This window comes from Gymnogyps californianus, chromosome 2 (genome assembly GCF_018139145.2).
Source record: "Gymnogyps californianus isolate 813 chromosome 2, ASM1813914v2, whole genome shotgun sequence".
Classification (NCBI taxonomy): Eukaryota; Metazoa; Chordata; class Aves; order Accipitriformes; family Cathartidae; genus Gymnogyps; species Gymnogyps californianus.
Genome location: NC_059472.1, coordinates 21,699,876 through 21,718,042, shown reverse-complemented (window position 1 = coordinate 21,718,042; position 18,167 = coordinate 21,699,876). Strand labels below are relative to the sequence as shown.

General features: G+C 40.8%; 1 protein-coding gene across 41 annotated transcripts in view; it reads left to right on the top strand.

Moving 5' to 3' along the window:
- Positions 1-18,167, top strand: part of RIMS2 (regulating synaptic membrane exocytosis 2) — a 487,486-nt gene that overhangs the window by 451,632 nt on the left and 17,687 nt on the right. The window contains exon 1 of one of the 41 annotated variants that reach the window (XM_050891142.1): positions 17,801-17,930. The exons of 39 other annotated variants lie outside the window; for them this stretch is intronic. In XM_050891142.1, coding sequence (XP_050747099.1) covers positions 17,801-17,930 — 130 coding nt within the window. Of the gene's footprint in view, positions 1-17,800; positions 17,931-18,167 lie in introns of those variants that run through there. One more of the 41 variants, XM_050891143.1, reaches the window with a different exon arrangement.

Below are 18,167 nucleotides of genomic sequence, written 5' to 3'. Positions count from 1 at the left end.
TTTTCTGCACTCTTGGCGCTCTTCCCACTTCCTGAAGGTATGTTAAACCTTCATTTTTATCATCTGATGGGCATTAACAGTACGCCAGTAAACTTCTTTCTCATACATCTGTGTACCCTATTTTGTCTTATAATACCAAAAAAATAACATTTTAGTTTTATCCTGGCCATTAATGGGTGAAGTTTTGATACCTTTCTGAACATTATTGTATTTTACTTCATCTGGTCATAATAAATGCTCAGAATTAACAAGTTATGTTGCAAGTAATTACATAATATGATCGTAATAACTTAGAGAAGAACTACTGTGTTTCCTTCTATTTTGTGAAAGCAAACAATACTGTACTTGTTCATAAAAGTGATAACTTGCAGTAATAGAAATACAATATAGACATACTGCCGGAACATTCTATCAGCAAAGAAGCAGGCATAAGCAGAGTGGAGCCATTTCACAATACAAGCGTTTATGCCAGTGAATGCCATGTGTTCCTTTTAAAACATTTGTAATACAATAACAAAACTGTTAACATAGATGGATAATTACAATACGTTACTCTATTTGTTCTGAAAATAAATCACCAGTACAGACAGACATTTGAGAACCATAAAAGGAACAGGAATGCAACTTCATTCCACTCTCAAGTTCATCATTTAGAGGTTCTGAGCACATACATTATCTTTTGATTTTGCAGAAGTATTTAATGCAATGTTAAATAATAAATGTGTGGTCTTGAGAGTGCAGCTTTTTAAAGAAAAGTTCACTAAAAGTATCTCAGTCACGAGGAAGAACAGATGTGTTCCTTGCTATTGAACTCCAAAGCTCTTTTAGAAATCTGTTAACCTGATTTTCATATGACCATTTACCCAGATTCATCATATTCAGTACTTATGATGATAATATTATTTTGTATCAGCATCATTATTTCTTACCCCAATTAATCTGCATTTAGCTGTTTCCTCCCACCACCTTGCCGACTGAAAAGATTGTTTTGCAGCCGGATCCAGATATTCTCATTAGCTAATCTTCCTCAACAGGATTGTTGCAAAGAATCAGATCCTGAGGCTTACTGCACCTTTGCCACTCTTGTAGAAGTACAACAGAGCAGGGCAGTTGACACAAAGCATCTAATACTTCTTAATGAGAGACTGAAAAATAAAGATGTTAGTATGGCCACCTGCAAATGCTAAGTCTCTTCAAACTTGATGGATTCAAAAGTCCTGCAGCGAGGGACCCGCAGCCTCAATGACCCAAGAAGTCCCTTCCAGCCATATGTTCTGGACTGCCCCCCCTCAATCAAAGTACTAGGTCAGATTTTTGATTAAAACTGAACCTGAAATAAACTGAGGCTAAAGAATCCTCTCTAATGAAACAGTTGCTTTCTAAATACAGTCAATTATTATATAACTCACAGAGCAAACTTTATTTAGTACTATGATTCTCAGCAAATTTCTTTCCTTTTCTTGGGAAATAAAGGATTTTTTCATATAGTGCTGGTTTTAAAAATTAAAAATTGTTTTATTTTGCAAATTTCAATCTTCCTATATTTGAGTTAACGATAGTTTTTTACAAAGTCTAAATTAAATTATTACTTTTACTCGGAGTCCACTGGGATTAAAAACTACAATTTCTTCCCTCCTAGCTTCCCTTTCTCCTCTTCAAAATCCTAAGGAAGAAGAAAAGGTTCACAGACTCCCCGAAAATTCAGTGATTTCTGATCTCTAAGCAGAACTACATTTGAAAGTGAAGGATCCTTTTCTAAAAATACCCGCTCTTACGTCTTTTCTGTTTGATAGATTAGGTACAGCTGATACTCACTAGCAGAGTAGTTACAAAAGGAAGAGGTAGTTTTTGAGGTAGCCATGACACAAAATGCGTAAGTCTTCATAATTTAAAAGTTTCTGTTTAGGTAGCTTTTGGGTGCTAATTTGTGTGTTTGAGTTAAAACTGTGAATCAAAGATATGATGTCCTCTTATAAGACATAAAACAGCCTTTATGTATATACAAAACAGCCTTCTAGCAGTAACCTTGGATGCGATGCCAAGATGTAGGACCGTAGTGAGAAAGCACAGGCAAACAAAAGAAAATATTAGTCTGACTAAGAGAAATTCATAGAATCATGGAATGATAGAATGGTTTTGGTTGGAAGGGACCTTAAAGATCATCTAGTTCTAACCCCCCTGCCATAGGCAGGGATACCTGCAAAAGCACTTTTGATGACTGTTGGTATCAGACCTGCTAAATCTTAGGTGCTGAGCAAAGACCCCCTCTTTTCTGCCCTTTTACTCCCTCACAGCAACTGGAGGTCATACTTTGCAGTGTAGTTGTTGCATCTCTGTCCCATGATTGCACCTCAGCTGGCAGACAGAGCTGCTCAAAGTACCAGCTGGAAGGACCTGCTTCCCTACACCTCGGGGAGCACGTGCTAGGGACTCAAGGCAGTGGAAAAGGCAATGACCACATTACTTGACACTTTAGTCAGCTGAAAACCAAGTCAAATTTCCTATAATGTCAGTTATGTGTGTTATCTGGGCATTTGGTAGGAGCCCAGAATATAACCAAAGCCTCTGTGGTCTCTGTAATGGAATCACAGTAATAAAAATAGATACATTTCTCTGTTAATTTCACCCAATCCAAAGGACTAAATTCAGTCTGTTCTGAACTCAACAGTGGCTCCTCAAATCTCAGGAGATTAACACTCCCAGCACAATCTTCTGCAGCTGCCCCAGTCTGTGTCCTCTGTCCACTTTCCCCTGTCTGTGTTGCAAATTTCCCCACATTCACAATTTTCATATGATTACTGAAGTTCCCTTTCACAACTAATTTTTCCTGTTTCAAATCTTTTCTCCTCTATAAGAAAGCCCATCCTTGGTCACACTGAATTCAAAAGGAGAACTACTGCACCCATTATTTGTCTTCCAACTGGCCTGTTCCTGGAGTTGCCTATGTCAAAAATCCTTTTCCCAGGGTGCAGATTTTGCAAATGGCAGTCCAGGAGCCTTTACGTCCCTGCAGACTTTCATTAGTGTCACCAGGACTCTGCAGGCATCAGGGTTTGTGTCTACAGGTTCCTGTATGTGACTTGGGCCAAAGATTTTACTGGGTACTTGGCTACAATCATCCTTCTAGTTCAGTCTCGTCTGGCTAGCCTGAACTGCATGAAAGGGAGGTTTCTTCCCTTCCAGTTGAAATTTGGCAGTAATGATCAGTGATTTCTCCTAGTCCCATATAAAAATTAATTGCACGATTTGCATCAAATCCCAGATCAAGGTGTTTTCTAGTTAAACATATATATCTTTGGCTCTGTCATTTGTTGGTGTCTGCCTAAGAAGCAATCGCTCTTATTTTGTCATTCATTTATATATCATCTTCACCTAACATTTCAGTTCTCTCTCCAGGCCCGTTTGCTGGCTTCCTCTGATGGATCTCATTACCTGTTTGCCAGCATCTTAGCCACTAATTTTCCTTAATCCTGTCACAAAATTTTACCTATCTTCAAAGACTTTCCTAGTTAGGAAGTCTAAAAAAGTTTCCCTTTTTTCTCTATAGTTTCATTTTGTCATATGGCAGTAAAATGGTCCAGGTTTGTAATTTCCTGTCTGTGTCAATCATACATGAACTTGAAATGGGATTATCTGATACACCTCAGTCCTGCTGGATGCAACACAAAGCAAGCATAGAACCTGAGTCAAAATTTGTATACTGAAAGAGGCATAGGTCTCTGAGTTCGAGCACCCAGAGTTGGTCACTGCTTCCTCAGACCACTGTCTGAACAGAGATTTTTATGTGTTGAGGCTTTCCAAAATAGAAGGGAAATATTTTCATCACTCTTTACAGCTTAGAAGTTGTTCAAAAAATAAGAAAGTTTATTTCTTATTAAATCATCTCAAATTGAAAGTGTGGTTTAATATTTTCCTGCCTCTCTTGACTCCACAGACAAACTGCTATGGGTTTTTTTTTCCCCCCAAATATGAAGTTACAATTATTAGGAAAATAATATAACAAAGCAGCACAGAAAATATCATTATTTTGTTGTATGCATCTCTTATGGGCCCACAGCCTCAGAAAGCACACAGAGCTAGAGCAAGCAGGAAGAGATGCAACAAGGGTGATGAAAAATATGGAATAGGGTTTTTCAGTTCAGAAAAAAATGACTGAAGGAGATGATTGAGGGCTGTAAAGTCAAGAATACTGTGAAAAAGGTGACTACAGAATGATTTATTCACTGTTCTCACAATGCAAGAACTAGAGCATTGCAGGCAATTACCAGGCAAACAAGCAAGAGGAAGTACGTCTTCACAGTACAAATTTAAACTGTGGGACCCATTCAATAGGATACTGTATGGACTGGGTGTATATACTGGCTCAAAAAGAGATTAGACAAAATGAGTTGGGTTGGACCTAGTAATGGCAATTAAACACAAAAGCCTCTAACTCAGAGAGCCTCTAAACCAGCTGTCAGTGAAACAGAGGCGTTCCTTCCTACACTTCTTTTTTTTTCCCTTACGTATGTTTCTTAGGCATTGGTACTAGCTGTGCTGACAGAGAGGATATTGAATAATTGGACCTTTGGGTTTTCCTGATATGGCCATTTTTATTTTCTTATGTTTTGTCCATATTTGTCTCTGGTCTGGGACATGAAAAAAGCAGTCTGATTATTAGACTACATGGATGTTGGAAACCAGAAGTTTGTATGATTTATCCAGCATGGCAGATTCAGCTCTTTAAAGAAACATCTCTTGTTTCCTCACTCTGAAGACTTCATCCATTATAAGTTTTATTTGGCTTTCTGCAAAAGTCTGAGTAGCTCATATCAAGGCTGTTTTCGTTATCCCAGTTAAAGAGCTTAACATTGTGCTAAGCTATTTGTCTTTAATCCTGTTTAAGAATACTTATCTTTCCCCTAAGAACAATATTCTAACAATGATCTTAGCTTAATTATAAAAGATTTTAAATCAAATAGGTGCATAACTCAGCTGATTTCTATGCTTACCTGACATACTTCTATGAAACCTCAAATTTAATGTTAATCTAGAGAGGTTCATGGAGTAACTCCATAGTTGCACAGGTGTAAGCAAAGCCAGGAGGTGGCCTCATGTCTTTAGTAGACATTGGCACCAACAGTTTAACTGTGCAGTCTGTACCCTTCTGTTAGATATCACATTGCACAGGGTAAAATAAGGTTTAAATTCAAATTTAAAACATTCTCTAAATGTTTACAGGAAAAAAATGTTCTCTTATGGTCATTTGTCACATTTGTGCTTAGAGAACATTTTTGCTCTTTTTTCATGCGTACAGGACTGAACTCATCTATATATTAAATGACTGAATCTAAAGATATTCCCCAAAGTAAACACAAAGATATTAAGATTATTAAACATGGTGGTACTGAATGAGGGTTGCATATAGAGAAAACTAGAGGAAGTTTATTAACTGAACTATATTAAAACATTAACTAAAGGCCCACATTGTAAAATTAAGAAAAGAGTCAACTATCTTTGACACACTACATAATAGGCAGAGGCAAAAAAACTGTATTCAAATAACTCCTTTGCATTAGTGGGTTGCTTCTATTCTAACTGAATTTTGTAGAGCTCTAAACAAGAATGCTGGTGCAGAATCCTGATGAAAGTCTGACATTTGTTAAATCCACAAAAGATTATTTTAGAAAGTAACAATAGCCAGTATTCATACAGAAAAAAAAAAAAGGAATTTTAATTAACAAAATGTGTATCTATTTTATTTTGTTTCTGAAACAAAAGGAACGGGGTAGGGGGGCAAGAAATAAGCAAAGAATTATTGGCTTGACTTTTAGGGTTCTGAGAACCCAGAGTTCCTGACAGATCCCTCCAAAAGAAGTGGGAGGGAGAGTTTCTCAGCTCCTCTGCAAAATAGCTTATGTACTATTGAGATGAAATTTATGGAGAAGGACTTAACAATCGTATATTTTTTATAAAAACTTAGTTATCTTGATTATTTGGGGGTTATTTTTAACATATCATTCATATATAAGAATATTTCAAATTAAATAATAGACATTGTCTGTGAGATATGGCAAACAGATGGGCTGTTGTCCTGATTGCTTTTTTCAGTCCGTCATCAACTCCTACACTTTCTGCAGTATGAAACCATTAAAATATGATATAGACACAAGTGTGTGTGAATAAACACAAGATAGCATTTTTTATATATGTGTGTGTGTATTTTTATATATGAATATAAATATCCATGTGCATATAGACAGACACACAAGTGTGTACTACAAAGGAGCAGTCACAGCATAGCTAGGCATCTCCGTCTGGACTGGGAGGTGGGAGGCAAGCTGCCTGTTTGAGCTATCTGTAAATTGGCCCATGGGCTTCTGGGTGGGTGAGTCAGAAGAAGTTGTATGTTGTACCACTGTGCGCTCCGTTGAGTTCAAAACTTGATGTGCCTTTACTATAGTAGTCCAAAAAGGTTTGACCTCTTCTACACAGCTGACAGTCACCAGCAGTATTGGTCATTTGGGATACTGTCATCTTCTAGGCTTGGTTCTATTATTTTTGTGGCTGTATGTAGTTCCTAACTGAGTCCATAGGTTTTCTATTTTCAGTTAACATTGGTTGTTAATTTCTCCAGGACTGAAAATTCATTCATTTGCCATAGTTGGTACTCTGGCATTGCAATCTGCCACAATCAGATTGTTTCAAATTTTTGTCCATTGACTGCAGAGGGAGCTTAGGCAGCTGGCTTAAACTAGACTCCTACTTTTAATATGCAGCAGTGAAATGAGATGAATCTTGGTGCATGTCAGTGCCACACAGCATAGCAGGGTCACAAATACCTGAGCTGACTCCAGACAAACAAGTCACATATTCTGCAAAACTAGTTAGCCTGGCCAAACCCAGCACTGATGTCGTTTCCAGTACCCAAGCTGGGGCTAAAGTACCAGCTCCATTGTGCTGCGTAAGTAAACACATTATGTCACACAGCATGAACCGTTCAGACTTTTTTTTTCTTTCTTTCTTTTTAGTTAGAGACTCTCTTTTCTTCTCTAACCCAGAGAAACACCTTTGTACTTAGATGAGTCGCCACTAGCAATGGGGACTGCTGTGACCCTTGAAAAAGAGTACAGTTACTGGATTTTGTACTGTTAAATGGACCACTCTTTGTTAGAATTATACCGGTGCTGTTTTTTATTTAAAATAGCTAATACAAGGAGATAAAGAAAAAGGCACACATTTCACTTTCCCTTCCACTGAGGAAATCATAGTCCTCACTTCAGTAAGCCAGTCTGAATTTACAATAGTAAAATGGAAATTGGTACGAACTATCTCTTAATATATATAGGTAGGCAAAGATTTGTAGGATGTTATTTGCAAATACATTTGAAATATTGTATGCTGATGGAGATTATCCAGATGGCAGGAACTTTTTGCTGCTGACACTTACTGGGGATGGTGTAAATTTGGTGCCACTTCTTTCTATTCTGCAGCCAGTGTTTTTTATCTGTTGTGCCTTTCAGACTGTAAGCTCTTTTGAGCAAAAACTCAAACTATGAGTTCATACAGTGTCTTCTATATTCAGGTCCAAGCTTTCTTGGTCTTCTAGCATTATCATTATGCAAACGTTGACTAAATATGACAAGAAAAAGTAGCCAGCTGAAGCTAAAGGACCAACATTTTGAAATACAGACAAATAGCAAATACAGCATAATTCTAGGAAAATTGATCAAAATTGTGAACATCATCCATAGACCCATGTTCATGGGTGCTTTTGCAGATGAACAAAAGTGGCTTGAGAGATATCAATGATATCTCTCTCACCTCTTTTATTTTCAGTCATTTACACTTTAGATGACAGCCTAAATTATACCTGAAAGATATTGAACCACATCTCTGAGGGAGCTTTGGAAAGTATATTTTTAGATCATCTTGGATGGACACCTTACTAGCTGGAGAAGTAAATTTTATTTCTTAAAGGCCAATGTAGTTAAAGAAGCTAAAGTTGTTCAGCATTTTGCAGGATCCAATACAGGTCACGCATGGGGCCAAATTGATACCAGCACATCTGGTCTGTAATCAATATTAGCTACTACTACTACTGGTAGTAACAACAGTAATAGTAGTAATAGCATACTAGTCTATGGAATTTTATTGCTCTCTGTCTGTTATTCTCAGTCCTTAAATATGAAATTGTGAAAAGATGTCCAGTGAGGCCTTACATGTAATCCTATGTGAGTGAAAAGTTTCTAAGAGTTCCAGGTTATAGACACCAATTAAAACTTCACATATGGTGTTTTGAATCACATTTGAACTCATTAATATAGTGATAGCGTGGCTAACTGGCTTTCAAACAGCTAACTTATGAAATAAGTTATTTGTAGCATAGTGACTCTGAAGCCAAATAAGTTGTTTGGCAAGCTAACTTCATATTTTGTACCTGCAATCCAATTCCTGCCTGGCAGTTTGTAATCTGTAGTAGTGTCATATCTGAGAGAAATAGGTTTCCGCTGTATTACAGCATTAAAACACACAGGGTTGTTCTCTGGTACTGAGTCCAGTTGGCACAGAGTTACCCAAATCCATACTGTGATACTCTCCTACCCTCCAAAAGAGCCCTTTGGAAGTGATTTCTGGCCCATTTTAACTCCTGAACCAGGACTTTATTGGAGGTGCTCTAGAACTTCAAGCCAATACTGTGACTCTTCTAAAAATGTAGCAGTAAAATGATCTAGTTCCCGTGCATCAGAATGTGTCTTGAAATTGTATTTACTCATGTAGACATAGCTGTGGATTACCGAATAAAAACAAATGAAAGAGAAAAATAAAATTGTTTTTCATCAACAATGGCATTTTGGGATTCACTGATTGTGTAATCATGGCTGAAGAGATACTCCTATGACTCAAACACCATGGAAATGAGAGCAGTGTAATGACAACAGCACACATTCCTCTGCCAGAAATACAAACAGTGTGAAAACTTACAAAATAAAACTAAAATTTGTGATTTTGTCAGTTAAACATGGCATCAGTAGATAAAAATATATGTCTTTCCTCTCGGTCATTTAGACTTTGCTTGGAGAGTATTTATTATTGTTATTTCTGGATGGATCCCAGTGCCCACCAACTGACCCAGATTCTAGTCAGTGAGTTTAGAGCTGACCATTAAAATTAAGGTGTTTCATTAGTGAATTGAATTCTGTAAATATGGTCCCCTTGTAAAATCCTCATTAAGACTTAAAGTATTCACACCACATATATTTGCACCCGTAAGAAGTGAAATTCTTGACCTCATTAAAATGGTGTGGCTTCCACTGATGTTCTGGCACTTTCAGGCATTCAGAGATTCCCACCTACCAGGTAGCACTAACCATAAGGATGTAAGTGGAAGCTAGGCTGGCTGACAAGTGGCGCTGGTTACCTGTGGACTACACAGTGCAGGCAATTTGAAAGAGCATGATTTACAAAATAGATGTGGCAAGTATCTGCAGGGCTTTGCATAGCAGAAGAAGCCTCAGAAAACCACTGTTTGGTTGTTCTGCACTGAAATAATGTGGCATATAGTGTTTCCAATAAATGTAGTCCGTCGTCTCAAGAAAAACAGATGACCTAATAGGCACAGAACTTTGCAAAATCATCCCTGCTTAATATACATTAACCTTCTACAGGTTATGTCAAAATTACATTACAGACTTGCAAGACAAATGTCTCTTTACAATGCTGACATTTGGACTCACTGAAGCTTTCACCACTTGATGATAATGTAATACTCTTATACAGCAAACATCTCGAACCAGACCTGCATGGTAGTGCCAATGTCCGCAGCAAACTATGTACTCTCTAGACATTGCAGTCTTTGAGTGCAGAGAACAGTGCGTGACAGGTACATACCTTGCTTTCCATCGTGTTGTTTTCATTTCTCATTGTCACATGCTGTTTGCAAAATACATTTCATCTCAGTAGGCTTTTTTTTGTACTTTTCTTCTGGAAAAATACGAGCATAAAGATCAGGGTGCTTTTCCACAGTATATCTTCTTAAGTAATATCAGCAGACTGGTGCATCAACACAGGTGCATTGACTGGGTGCATTCATTGTGCAGTACAGCGTGCTCCATAGGCTGCTCCAGTGCCAATAGTTCTGTACTGGTTTTGTCCCTTCTGTACAGAAGACTGAATTATAGAGGGAAACAAATCACGTTTCATGAAGTTACAGTTTCAGAAACTAACTACATTGTTCTCGTCTAAGACGTTTTGCAAACCTTCAGTGGAGTACACAGGCATCTGAAATAATAAGATATGAGAGTATACATGAATAACTGCAGCTTGTTTCTGAGCTGATGGGTCTGATGAATTATAAAGGTTACTCTTAGAGACAAAAAGGTGCATTAGGATCTAAACAGAGAGAGCAGATAGTCTCCATATATGTATTTAAAAAAAAAAACCACTTGGTTTTGGTTTTTTTTACAGCTTGATATTGTTTCCTGTGAGTTTCTTTCTCAAAACCACTTTTTCCTTAGAAGAGCATGTACATTTTTATTTCTGTGCTCTTTGTTTCTCACCCTGATGAAGCATTATGAAGTAATATATTTTGCTGAGCTCTAAGACACCTTGTGGTTTGCAGATTGCCTTGTGATCACGAAGGTGTGAAATTATTTTAATCAAAATAGAAATACTCAGCTGTGTAAAGGTTTTCTGCTCCAATTCTGACCTCTTAGTTACTTGTGAGCTAGCTACACTGCATTGCTGCATACTAGCCCATTAACAACTCCCTTTGTTATTTAGAAAAATTATGACTTTATTTTGGTTTTGTGGTTTTATCGTAAACATTGGAGGGGAAAGTTAAATATATTTTATTTAAATAAGAACAGACAGCTTTCACATGTGACTAATATTGGCATTAAAGCTAAAGAGAGACTTATTTTTACAGATTTCCTTCATGTTCATTAAAGAAGGCATAATACAGAAGACAATGCCAACTGCAGGACAAGCAATCCTGCTACGTTGTTTAAGAAACTAAAACTGGTATCTCCATGGATCTGAAAGCGTCCTATGTTTCCAGGAAGAAAAATGTTACTACTTTTCCATTTCTACCTTTTAAAACATTTTTTATGTTAAAATTTCCCAATTTTTTTTTCAGAAATTGAAATCTGTGGTTTTGGAAGAGACATAATGAAAGCAATTTCTTTCAGCTCTTCAAATCTGTATCCTCTGAAAATGTGCAAGACTTTGAAATGATCCCTACAAGGGCTGAATTGCTTACAGGTAGAGTTCCACTGGCACAGGCTGTTAAGGCAATAGGAACAGTGGGAGCACTTTTCCAGTGTAGGAATACTGGAATCGGGTACCAGCAAATGAGTCCTGATGGGGGCACGCAAAACAAGCAGTTCTAGGAGAATCCTGTTTTGCTGATATTACCACACTTGCACTAACAACTAGGGAATTCTCCCAGAACAGCTGTGTCAATCAGCAAAGCTATTTTGGTAGAAATCAGTACTGTGTACCTAGCTTGATATTTGGGGTGGAGTTGACCTTACAGTAGAAAATGCCAAAAGAATTGGGAGAATGGAAAAATTTACTGTTACCATGTCAGCAGACAGAAAAGTGTGGCTGCATTCTCCATGACTGCTTAGTAGGGAATGCTCAGAAAATCCCAAATGTATTGATTTAAAAAAATAGAATTTAGAAAACTTATACCTGATTGCTGGGCATAGAAATGGCGTAGGAATGGTCATTATGTCATGAAACTTCAAGAAGAATAGGAGACCACTGAAGGTTAGCGCTGCATGGATTGGGAGCCATTGCCCTGGGACGGAGTTCATGATCATGTTAGTCATGATCAAAAAAAATACTAAGGCAAGAATAGTGAATTGTTATATGATGGGAAACAGTAAAAACGGCCATTACTTTGTGAAGGACCTTGTAGCTTTCTGGAATCTGCCCCTTCCAAGTGCTTGGCTGGAGTTGGCACATGCCTCTCTCTGTAGGCATGGGGACAGCCAGCACAGTCCTAACATTTAGTCCTAACATAAATTACAGTAACAGCTTGTTACTACACATTACAAGTTTTCATACATAAATCCTATTTTACACTGACTGGGCAGTACTTTTAATGATCTTTTCAGTGTATTGTTTTAGCTTTTCAAAAAGGAAAAAAAAAAGAAAAAAGTTTAATTTGGTAATAATTGCAGTCTTGTATCCCAGTGATACTTAACCTGGACAAATTACTGGAAATTCCTTGAATAATAACTTATTTGGAGAATAACATTTCCTCCAACTAATACTGGTATTTATTTTCCCTCTTCTGTGTTCCTAGAATTAGATAAATGCTTCTTTTTCAGCTTCATACTGACATCCACTCCTGTGAGAGTTCCATGCACCTGTGTCCCATTCTTCAGTTCAATGGTCACAGTCTCGTGGCTCAGCTTCATTAGAAATCTGACGAGCTTCATAGCGGCGGGTTTTCAAACTGGGTTATTTTTTGGAGGGGGAGACAATTCAGTTAACTCTTTTTCTGAGGCCCTTGATGTTTATCAAGTGTTTCTTCTCTGTTGATGTGTGTTGGCTGACTGTGCTTAGTGAGGGCTGAGGGTATGAGAGGAGGCCAAAACTCAGTTAAATAAGACACGGTCTGGATTGCACCTCAGTGGGAGGTCTGGGGGACTGTCCCTCACGTTGTAAGAGGAAGCCATTTGCCCTTCTTGTAGTGACACATTGCACAAAGACTTCTCATAAGTGGAAAGTCATTAAAGAGTTTGAATTATACTTGTAATATGTTACGCCTAATAGTTGATAGGTGTAGTGCAAGTTAAAGATAATTAACCTGTGTAGAAAGCTAGGCAGCTGAATTGTCTTTTCTGAAGACAACCATGACCAAAATAAATCCCTTCTGTAGCAAACAAAAGAAATCTGTGGGCAATGACTTGACAGAAGAGCAGAAAAGGTGACAAAGAAAAGGGCAACAACTCCTTTCCAGTCCCATTCCCAGAAGACCTTCCTTAATCACAGGTTTAAAAGGGAGTGTTCAGAAACTTCAGATCACCCTTCCGTAGTGTCTGCACTGGAAAACCCTCTCCAAAATGTGCACAAGGCCTTAAGAACCCCTTTATAGCAATGTGTGCTTTTATCTTGTGTTCAGGAGCTGGAGCAGGCTTTAGGAATTAATCCATAATATAGGCAATAATAAAAAAAATCATCTGCACAAATAATTTTGCATTCTTCAAGTCCAGGAAATTATGACCTCCAAGTTCAGTACACAGAAGTAGCAATAGAAAGTAAAGAAACTTCTTTTTTCCTTTTTTTTTTTCCCCAGGGAAAAAGGTATGTTTTAATGAAGGAATCATCAAATCATTATTTTTCCAAAGCATCCCCATTTAAAGCCTAATAATTTGTGTTTACTTGGAGCACGCTTGCTGAAATACACCCAGTTACAGTCTAAATATGGAAAAAGATGGAGAATACATTAGATTCCATATTAATTTTTTTTTATTACCACACACAGTATATCTATATAAAAAGAGAAAGCTACGTTTATCAAATTCAGAATCCCATTATTGGCTGGCTGTATTTAGAGCAGGTTGGCACTGAAGATCCAGTGCCACAAATTCAAGTTACATGACAGTTTTTAGTCATTTTCAGGCAATACAACTAGTAAGCAATTGCTTTCCTAGTTCGGTAGATGAGCCACCAAAATATTTTATAATATATCCAACTCTACAAATAGAATTGCCTCAGGACAGTACATACATTTATAGCAAATGTTTGACCTTGTTCTGTTTGACCTGGATTCTTACAACGTACTGTTCTTTCAGCAAACTATCAGAAAACGTTAAAGAAATACGATACCTGGGAGTCTCATGCTTTGTCTTGATATTTGGCATTGAGATGGGAGTTTGAATGCATTTCCTTTAACAGGAATCTGATTCACTTGCAACTGGTAACACAAATCGATGAGTAGCAGTTAAAATTTTAAAAATCAGCAAAACAACTGGGGGTGTTGTCAATGTCAGGGTGGTAATCTTGTTTTCTGCAGTCAAGGCATGTGTCTAGATTGCTGTCAATTAGATTATTTGAATAATGCAATCATTAGCAACTGTTCGAGGACAGCCTCTCCAAATCCCAGAATCCTGACAATTTATGACTTTCTTATCTCAGTTCTTTGTCTCTGTTTTCATTCTTCCCCTTAAACCTTTATTTTAAAGAAAGAAAATCAGGAGAGAGAAGCATATTGAGGAAGCTTGGATGGGATCATAATCCAGTGCTTTGTCACGGATTTGCTGAATAGGTGTCTTGTTACCTCTGTTTGGGGTAATTTGGAATTGACTACGGACTGTGGGATATTTAAAGTGATTTTCTTGGTAGAGGCTGATTTTATCAATGACAGTAACAGGGTTTTTTTATATACTGTGCAATATTAGCAAAAACATCAACTTGTTACAATTGCTGTGGCTGCTACATCTTGTTCGGTGCTGAGAGGCTGAGAGATGTGGGGGCCCTGGCATTGTGGCACAGCCTTCAGGGCGCAGCCCATTACCACCAAGGCCACACATCACCAACGAAGTGCCCCATTAGTGTCTTGTTTGGCGGGGTGTGCCGACCACCCCTGTGACGGCCGTGTCATGGCAGGACGTCAGGCCTCTGTGTCAGAGGGGGACTCCCAGTTTCTGCTGAGGTCAGAGCTTGGGGGGAGGTGGCGGAGGTGCTTACCCTCTTATTTGGGAAGGAAAACAAGAGCAGACTGCTTGAAAGCTTGCTGGCTCCTAAGCAGGTGTTATTTCTTCTACAAGGGATACTTCTAAAGGGAGTGCTTACAAAAGGAGTATTTATAAATGGGAGTGAAAGTAGATTAAACAGGTGTTACAAATCAGTTGCTCTTCTTTGAATATGTATTCTACAGTTTGCCTGTATTTTTGTAAATATCTCCAAGTTGTCCAACTGTTTTGCCTTTCTCTGTATCCTCAACATCTTTTTCAGTTTTATTCAGCTGTTTTTATGAAAGTCATCGGTAATTCAGCTGAAATGTAAGGAACATTAACTTTTTTTTTTTGCATCCAACTTCTCAAAAGCAGTCATGAATTATTATTTAATCAAGCCACAGACATTTACTTTTCTGCCATATCTTACACTGATAAAAATGTTGAAGGAAGTTATTTTGTCTCTTTTAGTGTTTATAGATAGAAAATTCTATTGTCACCAAGTCTTTTAAAGATACCTTTAGCAATTACTTCAACACGTTTTATTGTTTTTTGCCAATTACATGATAATTCTATATTAGAGATTTATTATGACTACTATCATTATCATTACAATTTATTTTAGAGCTGTGTGCTTTATAGTCTTTTAGTAATGCCTTTTTAGAGTAAACTGTAAACAGAAAAAGTTCACTCTGCAACTTGAATATACTTTCATGTGATGTAGCGCTGGTACAAATGCAAAGGGTGATTTTAGAGGAAGTGCTAGAGGTATTGCAGGCTAACCAGGTGTCCACCTCAAACCGGAGCGGCTCAGCAGGTCTCTGTGATCATGGCCTGCCCACGGGCCTGCCTGTGGCATGCGAGGGAGGTGTCTGTCTGTCTCGGCAGCTCACCTCTTGATAACCAGCAAAGAGTCACAGGTACGTTGTAAGGTGAGAGCCTTTGCCATGCAGCCAGAGAAACATGAACTTATGTAGAATGACCAATTAAATACACATTTTGGAGTATGACCTGAATGAGACGTTTAAAAGATGTCAAAGCCTAGACAAGTTGCCCTGGACATCATTTATTGCTAGTGCAGAGGAAAAGAGGATTTATGTTGTTCTAAAATAAGTGCCTATGGTGTCACATGAAACATGTTTTATTAGGTATACTAGATCATAGTTATTAGAAATGAAAATATTGTGCATATTGTAAAAATAGCTGTCAAAACTCAGTGTTTCCCTGTAGATCGAGTGATGATGGGTTCCATCCCTGAGTGCTGAAGTTCTGATTAGTTTTCATTCCTTAGCAAAGCATGAGAGTAATAGTGGTGGCTGTTTATAATCTCTTATTATTACCCAGGCAGAAATATTCCTTTCCAAACATCAACTCAATGAAATACGCTCCAGGTGTGTGACTCTATACACGTTCTTCATGAAGAGTTTCAGTTGGCTTCAAAATGGCATTCTTTCTGCAAAGTTTGTTAGATCAAACTCTAAATATCATTTAGCATCATTTGGGGGGAGATAAAGACCTTTGAAAGAAAACTGAAAAAAAAAATCACATTTACTATCATTACTGTATAAAAGGCCAGTAAGAAAACAACAGCCATGTGCAAAGCTTGATACCGCTTTTACGCTGTCATCAACTAGAGTGGAATAAGTTATTGATACTGCAAAAGACTGCTACGGTAGCTCGTAGCTCTTTTTAATGATGTCCAGCGCTTTAGTTTCGTATCATTTTGGGGGGAAGGTTCCCAAATGCTATACACTCCATTAATATAACATGCTGGATAAACAGAAAAGAAAGGTAATGTTAAATAGTGGTGAGGAAAATATGGAAGTAAAATTGAATCAAAAATAAAAATGATGTGTTGTAGCTATGAGCAAATTCTTTGAATTCAGAAAAGATATACCCACGCTTGCTAAGGTGGCACGTGTGCTTTAGAGAAAAACAGCTTGCTTGAAGTAGAGGAGAGGTGAAGGATTTCCCTGTGGCTTGTGGGGCTGATTCCTCAAAAGGTGCTGGGCCATTGACAGGACCAGAGGCCATGGGCACAAACTGAAACACAGGAGGGTCCTTCTGAACATCAGGAAAGACTTTTTCACTGTGAGGGTGACCGGGCACGGGCACAGGCTGCCCAGAGAGGCTGTGGAGTCTCCATCCTTGGAGATACTCAAAGCTATCTGGACACGGTCCTGGGCAACCAGCTCTAGGTGACCCTGCTGGAGCAGGGACATTGGTCCCTTCCCACCTCAACCCTTCTGTGATTCAGTGGTCGATTCGTTCTTCATGCAAACACCACCAGCGAGCAGACACTTTGCCAGCTGGCTGCAGGTGTGTCACGCCGGCCACGGGCGCGGGCAGCGGGCACCAGCCTGAGCTACCCCCGGTGCCACTGAGGCGCTCTCCACGCCTTGGCGAAGCACGGGGGCCACCCCTCCCACGGCCTTCTCCCCGTTTTCAGCGTCCCCCTCGCCCCCGGCCGGCCCCAGCGCTCCCCTCCCGCCTCCTGCCGCGCTGGGGCCACCCGTCGGCCCAGCGAGGACCGGGCGGGGAGGAACAAAGTTTGCGGGAGGTGCCTGCGGGACGGCCCGCCGCTATCAGCCGGCGCCCTTTCCCGGTCCTCCCTCCGGCGCGGTCGGTATTTACAGCCGGCCGCCCCGCCGGCCAGGCTCGCACGACGGGCGCCGTCCCCGCCCGCCCCGGTGACTTACGCTGACGGCTGACCCCGCTGATAGGCGGCTCCGTGCTGGCTGCGGCGGCCCGCCCCGCCGTGAGCAGCGGCGCCGGCGGGAGGCAGCGGGGCAGAGCCGGGCACAGCGGGGCAGAGCGGAGCTCCGCGGCGCGCAGCCCGCCCACCGCTCCCCGCCGCCCTCAGCCCCCCGCGGCACGGAGCGCCCGCGGAGGGCTCCGCTCCCCTCCGCCCCGCTCCGCCGCCGTCACCGCGCCGCTCCGCTCCCCTGCGCCCCGCTCCGCCGCTGTCACCGCGCCGCTCCGCTCCCCTGCGCCCCGCTCCGCCGCTGTCACCGCGCCGCTCCGCTCCCCTGCGCCCCGCTCCGCCACCGCCGCCGCTCCGCTCCGCGCCGCCCGCCGCCAAGACGCCGCGCTTCTTGTACCGCGCCAAAGGCGGGTGCCGCTCGGCCAAGATGGGCCGGCAGACGGCGGCCGGCGGTCGCGCCATGCAGCGGTCGCAGAGCCGGAGCAGCCTCTCCGCCTCCTTCGAGGCGCTGGCGGTCTACTTCCCCTGCATGAACTCCCTGGAGGAGGAGGACGGAGGTGAGGGGCCGTGGCGGGCCGGGGCCGGGGCCGGGGCCGGGCGGGCAGGTGTGCGCATGGTGGGGCCGCCGCCCGCGGTCCCGCGGGGGGGGCTTCGGGTCGCTCCCGGGGATGGGGCGAGCTCGGCAGTGGCACCCCGCCGGGAAGGGCCGGGGGTCGGCCGCCCCTGTCCCCGTCCCGGCAGGCGGGCGGCCGGCGGTGCTGAGCGCGGAGCTCGGTGCGGGGACGCGGCTCCCG